Source organism: Crocodylus porosus, unplaced genomic scaffold (assembly GCF_001723895.1).
Source record: "Crocodylus porosus isolate Cpor-Errol unplaced genomic scaffold, CroPor_comp1, whole genome shotgun sequence".
Taxonomy (NCBI): Eukaryota; Metazoa; Chordata; order Crocodylia; family Crocodylidae; genus Crocodylus; species Crocodylus porosus.
This window is the reverse complement of record NW_017728906.1, coordinates 154,203,275-154,213,108: the sequence shown is the minus strand read 5'-3', so window position 1 is coordinate 154,213,108 and position 9,834 is coordinate 154,203,275. Positions and strand designations below refer to the sequence as shown.

The window sequence follows — 9,834 nt, the reverse complement described above, 5'->3', positions numbered from 1 at the left end:
GGGGGCTGGACTCGATGATCTTCTGAGGTCCCTTCCAGCCCTAATATCTATGAAATCTATGAAATATTTACACCAGTAAAAGTAGAAATGAAAAACATCTCACTCTGCACAGTCAGGTCTAGTCCACACTACAAAGCTTTGCAGGCAGAACTTTGAGTATATCTATGCTGAGTTTCCGTGCAGTGGTAGAACCTTCCCTAATGTCAGCAGAGTCGTTTTTCTTTTGCCAAAGCTTGCTGCTGCCTGGGAATTGGCTGAAGACACACCTAGATGTACATACATGCACAGAGATGTGTACATGCCTCCTTCTGGCTGCTTTGCTACCTTCATCAGCTGGTGTCTTCTCATGGTTCACTTCAGGCTCTGGCAGCACACCTGCCAGGCAGAGCTGTCAGAAATGCATGGATGTGCACATGGCCTAGTGATGTGCTAGTGGTGGTTTGCCGGCTACCAGAACTTCTCCCACTAGAACCAAGTGAGTACTTGGCTTCAATGTTAGCAGTGGGCAGCGGTTTTCCAGTACTTTAGGGGCACCCTGCACTGTTTTCTACTACCTCACTACTCCCTCCCCATTAGCTGTGAATGTAGAACTGCTTTACTTAAACTGAGTTGAATTGTACTTAAATTGCATCATTTTACTCCAATAGAATTAGGACTGAAGTTCACCAGAATACTTCAGAGCAGAACTGCATTCATTTGTCTGTCCCACTAACTTTGCCCCATACTGGCAACTGTGGAGGTGACAGGACACCATCTCCTTCAGTGTCTTAGGGTCCTGGCAGCCTGAAGTCTCTATCCCGTCCTTGAACCCATTGCAAGTTGTTTTCTTTTGAGTGGGATCTATTCCCCTTTGCCCAGAGGCATGTACTTGCTGGAAGCTCAGACTGAATTTCTGATGCCTTGGCCAGTCTTCCTTAAGATACCAACAGTGGTAGGAGCCTCTTTCGAAATAGGGAAAGTGAATAAGACTAGACACATGTTTATGCAATCCAGAATTGTAAATGACCAACTCTTTGTCTTACACACAGTAGTATTTTCTCTTGCATTTGAAAGATATTTCTCTAACCCTTGTTTATAACTTTCCTCCTTGTCTTTAGCTACGGATCAAGCAGGCAGGTACAAACATTCAAAAGTATGTACCAGGCCTACAGGTGTCAGGGACCCGATTAAACAAGCACTTCACCATAGTCCATCCACAAATTACTTTCACCATTGTCAGCATCAGGAAGTTTATCAACAGCCAGTTTGTCCTCAAGGCATGCAGAGAAATGTTGCCTGAACTATGGAGAAACCAACCCAGGCTGAAACTCAAAGGTACCAACTAATAGGTGCTTATTACTGCTGTCTGTGTGTAGTGAGGAACAAGTGACAAGCTTGAAGGAGGCTGAATTGCCTTAAATATTTCTTTTGCATTGAAGAAACTGGATTATTCTTTCCACTAATTGTTAGACCAAGGCTTACCAAATATAGACCAACCCTTATGGCAAGTTTATCTTGTAGACCACATGCTGCTCAGTTAAAATGCTAGTTGTCATCGTGTGAGACTTTCAAATGCATTCAGCATTTCCCTAACACTTAGAGTTTTACCATTGACTTCAATGGAAGTTTAGCTAACACTGGGAACAATTGATAACCCTCCCTCTTATGCTTATTTGTTATTAGACTGGGTCCTGTTGGATTTTTTTAGTGGCATCCAGGTTATTATTCCCATGAAGTGTCTGGATGACTAGAAAAATCCCAGCAGGAGGAATTTGCTTCGTTGGAACAGTCAGCTTTCCACGGACAGCAGCAATTGCTGTGCTGGCCATCCGTGTTCCACACTCCACGTCTTGTGAGTTTTTCAGCGGGAGCTCACATTCACTATGTTTTTAGACACACCCATTTCTTGTATCAAGTTCAAATATTGTTTTTTTCACAGATATGTGGTGGTCTGTGCCTGCTGTGTATGCCAGACCATCTTTAGTCTTAAAAAATGCCAAATACTTCTGGATTCATCCCAAAGTGTGTGGGGTACAGTAGTATTTATTGTATCTGAAGAAAATAAGCACATTTATGTTGGTTTTATCTCAGACTAATATATAAGTTGGAAAGACTTTCTGATCAGGGAACCTGGACGGCAGCATATTTGTAAGAGTGAATGTGTTGGTGTTGCCACTTTTACGTATTTCTATTTGAAGGACAAATGATCTGGATGGAGTCCTTGCAGTGCATGATGTACCTGTGTTCACCCAAGCTTCGCAGTTTAGAAGAGCTGGAGGAACAAAAAATGCACCTTTCTGACATTGCACAGCATGACACAACTAGGGACCTCATTCTACTGAACCAGCAGCGCCTGGCAGAGATACAGCTGTCCAACCAGTTGGAGAGAAAGAAGGAAGAGCTCAGGATCCTTTCAAAAAACTTAGAGGCTGAAAAGAAGAAAACAGAAACCTTGCTATATGCCATGCTGCCGAAACACGTGGCCAATCGGCTCAAGGAGGGTAAAAAGGTGGAGGCAGGTACTGGCTTTTCATTATGATTCATACTTTTGCAGTTCTCCCAATGTGGCTGGCCATAAAAACTTTTCAGTTTCCTTTATAAGTGATGATTATCAGAGCATTCCTCTTTCTCAATACTGGGGAAGAACACATAGGTATTCTGCAAATATGACTAAAAATATTAGCCAGACACAAAGATAACATAACATCATGAAGTTCTTTAAAGGTAAATCCTATTATGAATCAGTACTAGGTCTGACTTACTGTGGCAGGGCACCTTTGGGTGCCTGCCAATTTAAGGGAAGAGGCAGGCAGCTATCAGGTGCCCGATGAGGGCAGCCATTTTGGACAAGCCATATAAAGGCTGCAGTTCCCTGCAGCTGGAGGAGGCAGAAACATTGTCTTGCTGAGCTGCAGAAGGAACTGCCCTGGCAGGAGCTTATGGGGATGGTTTGGAGGCTCCTGGTCCTGGGCACAACCTAAAATAACCCTGCTGGGGAAGAATGACCTGGTGGGGCTCCTGGTGGCACAGGAGTCTCCAGGAAATGCCAGGCTAGTGACCTCCCTGGTGAAAGGTGAGGAGGGGCGCCTTAACCCCAGCCCCCCACCTTTGGGTGGGCCTTGGAGGCAGCTGGGGAAGTGGTGGGGGCCAGGTATGCCCACTTTTAGGCACCTGAGCCCAGCAGGGATACGAGGTCCTGGAGACCCCGGAGGAGGTAGTATGGAGAGCATTGGGAGGCCCTGCACAGAGTAGGGCTGAAGTGCGAGTAGGCCTGAAGGACAGCCCAAGGGGTGTTCTGAGTAGGGCCAAATGGGAATAAACTTGAAGGACAGTGCAAGGGCCAGCCCCATGAGAAATTGTGCCTGGTGAGAGGCTTGGGGCAAAATTAGCCCAGGGTTTGGCATAAGGCTGACCCACATAGAATAGGGAAACTTGCAGGAACCAAAGGGCTGTGTGGCAAAGCCAGTATGAGTGTAGTAAATCCTGATGGCCCAAGAGGGGTCACTCAAGGAGGAGCAGGGCAGTTGAGTGTGGCAGAGGCCCTCGTGAGATATGGGGGGGGAGTAGAAGAGGCCTCCTGTGAGAGGGGAGGTGGTGTGAATGTGTGCGTGTGTGGAGCCCAATTTTGGAGTCAGTTTGCTCCAGTGTCAGGCTGGGAGTAATATTAATCTGGATGCCATATGTGAGGAATGGGCAGTGGTGTAAGGGAGGTCAGAGCCACAGACAGTGCCCCCTGGCATCGGGGCAGCAATGAGCAGTCTCCCGCATGTACCATCTGTATATGGTAACAACAAAGTCATGGCAGGTGGGATTGGGTGGATTGCCCCATAGAGACAGGTGGGCAGGCTGTCATGAGACCCGGACCTGAGAGCTGCCATTTGTCATGCTTTCCATGAAGGCAAGGACCAGGTACAGACATTAGTTTTACTGGTATAAGTGATTGGAAACTGGTCTATACTTGTAACAGAACAGAAATTTGGCGCACATACATTGGCTTAAAAATGGTGGAACCCGGTCTAAGATTTCCTCTGCCCCCACAAAGAGTGAATGCGCGATCTGTTTGCTACTGATCTAAACTACGCCACTTACAGAAAACTCTGCAACTTGGATCAATTCCACCTCAGGCTTTTTGAATGTCTGTGCCTATCCAAAATTATTACTTGTAGACTGTTTTTAATCTGAAGACTACTAAAACAAGGAAGGTTGATTTAATGAAGTTCCATTTAGCACAGCACTTCAAAGATGCTTAAATTCTGAACTCCTGGTCAAACACTCAGTTGTGAGCTCAAAATACATTTCCTCACTTCTCCCATCAGACAGACATCAAATACAGCTCCTAACCCAGCAGTGTGATAAGGGGGTCCAAGTGGGACACTAGCCCCAGCTCCTGACTATGAGTGGGTGCCCTGGGAGTCTTTGCAATGGCAAGTGCAGCCTTGTGCTACCAAGCCATATAGACAGGCCTACCGATGTATCTGGAGGGCAGGGTGCAAGTGGGACAAATAGCATGGCAGCCCCCCACGGGAGTCTCTGCCACAGCAGACACAGCCCTTTTCTCAGTAGCAAATCTGGGGGTAGATAGAGCAAACAGGGCACCAGGGCCAGTTCCCAGGGAACCCGTGTTAAGAGACTGCTGCAGCTGAAGCTGACACTGCTACAGCAGCAGTGGCAGCAGTAGTAGCTGCCTTCAGTGTGTGAAGAGCTGGGGGAAAATAAGACTTAATTCCTCCTTCCCTCACCTCCAATGCAGTCTCCAGTGGTTGCCATATCCCCCACTCACCCTCCCTGTGCAGTGAAGGACCTCACTCCACCCCTGTCCTAACTTTGAGCTTCTGACTCCTCAGCTCACAGGCACATGTTAAATGAGAGCATCTGAGCTTCAAAATGTGACTGTGAAGAACTGTGAGCATGAAATTCAAGTTACTCTTAAAAAAAAAAAAATGTGCCTTCAATTCTGTTCTGAAAAAGGAATACTTGGGGAGGGGGCAGGGAGTTGTAAAAGACCCTCCAGCTCCAGTTGTGCAGCCTTAACGTGAGGATTTTTCTGAGGTATTTGCCTTTCACTACCGATTCCTGGGAAAGGAGTAAACCCTTTTTTGTCAAATCCCATTTAAAGAATTGCATGGAATTTGTCAACAGGGCAAATTAAAAAGAGAAAACAAATGGTTAAAATTCTCCCAATTTTGACCACATGCCTTTAAATATTAAAAGTTATACTGGCATTTCAGAGGCATCTACAGAATGTAAGGGAATACACCCCATAGAAAAAGCAATATAACTTGGTACTTAACTCTCTCAGATTTCTTTGAGAAAGCCAGCTTCTGTAGTCTAAAGCCCTTATTCAAAGCCCGTTGAAGTATAAGAAAAACTGCTGGGTGACTGAGATCCTAAATTAGTCAATAGGAATTAGTTTGGTAAATGACAAAAATCTGTTGTCAACCTTTATCAAATATCTGATTTCTCCCTTAGGGGAATTTAATTCATGCACAATACTCTTCAGTGATGTAGTGACTTTTACAAATATCTGTGCTGCCTGTGAGCCCATTCAAATAGTGAACATGCTGAATTCAATGTATTCAAAGTTTGATCGATTAACCAATGTTCATGAGGTTTATAAGGTAAGCAGTCTTACTATTTGTCTTCTGGAAAAGTAGTGATATTTATTGTCATTTTGGTTCTCATACTTGCAGCTAGTCCTTTATTCATATTTTTGCCTTATTAAAAAAAAATTCTTGGTAGCTACAACAAAGTGAACCCTTTGAATATTCAAGATGATGGATTTTTATCCCGTGAAAGAGAATGGGGTGAAATCATCATCCCATATAACAGTCAACATTTTAGGATAAGGATTTTGCAACTTACCTATATTCCAGCCACACCATAAGGATTCACGAAGTAAGAGTTTGCTCTTGAAGAACTTGGAAAATATATAAGACAAGCCACAAGGGCCGTGTCTAGCTGAGTGTGGATGTGTGGTATGTGGCGCCACAGACCCGTCTGCAGCGCCATACACCACACATGCAGGCATTCCCCATGCTACCTTGTGGCGGGGGAGGAAGGGACGGTTGACCCCAGAAGATCCCAAGGTAAAAAAACCTGCACCTTAAAAAAGCAGGGCAGTGTTTGTGGCAGCAGAACATGCCACCCAAAGTGGAGCCTGGCCTGCTGGAGTTGTTCTCCAGCTGCTGGCCAGGCTCCCAGCTGCAGGAACACCATGGCTGCACCTCCCTGAGGTGCCCAGAACCACAGGTAAGGCTGCTAGGACTAGCAAAGTTGCTGGCCCCAGCCTCCCCTACCTCACCCAGGATAACCTGTCGAGTGCTAGAGGGCGTGTGGCACGGGTGTTCCCAGGGAACAAGAAGCAGCAGCGCAAGGTGTGCCACTGCTTTTTGTCACCAGGGAAACAAAGGTGTGCGCTTGTGTGGACATGGCCAAGGAGTTCACTCAGTCATTTCCTAGATCCATGCTTGGGTCTGTCATATGTTCCATACTTCAGTGGAAGATAAAAGCATTTAGCCCCTCACGGTACTGGACTTTTGGGTTATGTTCTGTGGTCCATTGAAATCAACGGGGTTTTTCCCATAGGTTTCAGTGGTTTTCTGATCAAGCCCCTAATAATTACAGCATTTTCCCATGTTTATCAGGTTGAAACAATAGGCGATGCATACATGGTGGTTGGAGGAGTCCCCATACCTGTTGCCAGTCATGCAGAAAGAGTGGCCAATTTTGCCCTAGGTATGCAAATTGCTGTCAGAGAAGTGATGAACCCAGTCACCGGAGATCCTATTCAGGTAGGGAACAGTTGAAATCACTGTTTGATATAAAATACTACACTTGGGCCTTGACTCAACAAAGCGCATGACCATACACTTAGCTTTAAGCAAGAACTCCAGTCTTACTGAAAGCAATGAAACTGAAACATATGCTTAAGGGAAAGTATGCATTTAAGTGCTTTCCTGAATCTGACCATCAGGATTCAATCTTGCAAGTGCCAAAACTCTCATCTAGAATTCAGCAGAGTATTTAGGCATCCATTTAACTTCAACTGTGCAAGCAGGCCCACTGACAACTTACAGGAGTGAGTACTTAGGGATCTATTCGATTGCTGGCATCTGTGTCCATGGATAATTAGCAAGTTACTTAATGACTCCTGCATAAGTTAAAAAAAAATGACTCCATGATTTATTCCAACATTGCTTCTCAACTGTCTGAGCTGCTTAACAAGGACCAGGGCTGGGACTTGTTTCTGGTTGTCAAGCAAGAGGAAGTAATTTTACAAATCACCGCTGCATTAGTATTAAAATGCATTATTAACTACTAGCTAAAAGGATGACTGACTTCAAGGTATTAGAAAATGCACACGAGGCAACAGTGCACCATAAAGAATAATTCAGAACTTCTTCTAGCACCACAGTTTGCTGTTGGTATTTTTTCTGGAATTAATTTACCCTAAGACAGTGGGAAACACTTTTATCCTATGCCAATTGGTGGCTAGACAAGGCATGATATATTTCATGACTGGGTATCTGCTGCGGTGAATGTATGGTGGACTGCTAAGAAGGGTCCAGAAGCATGAGTTTCAGCCTAACTCCAGACTGGTGCCAAAGACTGTCCCTGGAAAACAAGGATAATCAAGCCGTAAATGTGTACTTGGTCATTCAGGCTGAAAAGTCCAAGGCTGCTAGATGTGATGCTGGCCACATCAAATCCCTTGTGTGCCACTGGAGACTGAAACCATTGTGCCTTTACCGTGCTAGTCCAGTGGGATACTAGGCTCAGGTGGACCTTTGATCCTATGACCTTGTCTGATATACTGAAGTTAAGTTTGTTCTGAGATGTTGATACAACTTCTGGTAGTCAGTAGGCTACTGCCCTTTGCACAGAGTGAATATCTTCCTGACTTAATCACATCTGTTCTCTGATGCAAGAGAATCTTGTCCTTTACAAACCAGAATTGCTCTAAGAAACAAGTGCCTTTTCCTGTAGTCACTAGTTAAACACCTATTACAGTAGTACCTTATCAGTATGTTTCCATTGATGGGGGTTGTGCCACTCCCATGAAATCAGAGAGAGTTGTGCCCACTTCATGCCCAGCTGAGATTTCTCTCTTTATCTATCTATCAATGTTGTAAGCAGGGCCAGAGATAGACATGCAACATATAGAAAACACCAGAACATTCAGCCAGTCCTCCTTTCATTTCACCATTTGGGTGAATTGTAATATCAGCTCCATTTTCTGGAAACCGGTAAGATAATCTCTTGCTATGACTTTGAATAGCAGTTTCCAAAATGCACTACAGGTTATGTCTGATGATCAGTTCTAGCGCACGAACTGTTGCTTAGATGCTGCTTAGTACCCTTCAGTGGAGTGGTGGATAGGGAAGGGCAGCTGACTGTTATTGATGGTCAGAATGAGGAGCCAATACAATTTTCCAAACTTCCTGTTGTATTTATACCAACAGATTAGAGTCGGGATCCACACAGGACCTGTATTAGCTGGCGTAGTTGGTGAAAAGATGCCCAGGTACTGCTTGTTTGGAGATACTGTCAACACAGCTTCTCGCATGGAAAGTCATGGACTTCCTAATAAAATCCACCTCAGTCCAACAGCATTCAGGTAGAATAAAAATGTTAAATAAGGAGAGTCTATTCTGCTTGTGCCAGGGCTGTCCAACTGGCAGTCCATGGACCTTGGCAGCCATCTCTCCAGTTGCCATGTGGTGGGTTGTGTGCCACTGCCAGCAGGCAGGGAAGCTGTGGGTTACCAGCACCACTGCAGCCTATGCAATGGAGAGGCTGTGGGGCCACCCCTTCAGTGCACAATCTGAGGAGTGCATGCCTCAGAGATTTCACTCAGGTGCCACAAGCAGCCCCTGACCTCTCCAAAATTGAACAGCCTAGGCTTATGCCATCAGGACACAAATAGTTAACTACTTTGGCTGAGACCCAGGATAGACACCGAGCCCTGATCTGAAGCTTATACTTAAGCTGGCAATTTTTTGAGCTAGAAAAGCATGCATGATACAGTTTCATTTTTACACTTGTTCATAATTTGAAAACACTTCACCAGGGGATATGCTTTCTTACAGTGTGCTTCAAAATTCACACAGGCACTCATTGCTCCAGGAGGACCCAGAAAAAAATGCCTGTTAGCAAGCACATAAGACTTTATTGTTGCAGACAGAGCTTTGCAAGGAGATGTGCACCCCCAGCTAAGGTTGCGTTGTCAGACTAAAGCAACAAGCAGTGCTGAGTGGAAGGACTGTTATGCAGATCTAGGAAAAACTGTAGTTGTTACACTATTTTGCAGAGGTGTATGGTGTGCAAACTCTATTATTATGTACAAGCACTTGCATAAAGAACTATTTACAGCAAAGAAATATCAGACTTCTTACTGCCCTTGCAAGGGTTTCAGACCTAGCCTCCTGCTCCCCCTCCACCAGACTGTCCTGTGGGAGTGCTCTACATTCCAGGAGAGCTCACTTTGTGCCACATCAGCTGCTCATTTCTGTATTTGGCCTTTTTTTCTGGTCAAATGTCTGCCCCCTTTCTGACAGCAAGGCCTTGCCTGTGATGCTGTTTAAAAAAATTGACTGCAGTACACTTGGTCGATATGTATACTCTTACTTCACAGTAAGGGCACATACATACATTTGGGGTGGTTAGGGGGATGTTAGATCACGTTAAAAATGGCCATCTGATCTAACATACCGTATTTTTCGGACATAAGACGCACCGGACCATATGACGCACCCCTCCTGGAGCCTCAGTCTCCGCGGCAGCGAGTCCCTCCTTCGGACTCCTGCCCCGTCTGTTCCAGCCGGCCATTTTTATTGCCGGCTCCCGGCCACCGGC

At 45.3% G+C, this 9,834-nt stretch overlaps 1 protein-coding gene across 1 annotated transcript in view; it reads left to right on the top strand.

The window, feature by feature from the left end:
- LOC109305518 (guanylate cyclase soluble subunit beta-2-like) overlaps window positions 1-9,834 on the top strand; it is a 43,918-nt gene that overhangs the window by 26,948 nt on the left and 7,136 nt on the right. Inside the window, exons 12-16 of the mRNA XM_019528512.1 lie at window positions 1,098-1,314; window positions 2,178-2,498; window positions 5,449-5,597; window positions 6,624-6,770; window positions 8,442-8,596. Of these exons, the coding sequence (XP_019384057.1) occupies window positions 1,098-1,314; window positions 2,178-2,498; window positions 5,449-5,597; window positions 6,624-6,770; window positions 8,442-8,596 (989 nt within the window). The remainder of the gene's footprint in view (window positions 1-1,097; window positions 1,315-2,177; window positions 2,499-5,448; window positions 5,598-6,623; window positions 6,771-8,441; window positions 8,597-9,834) is intronic.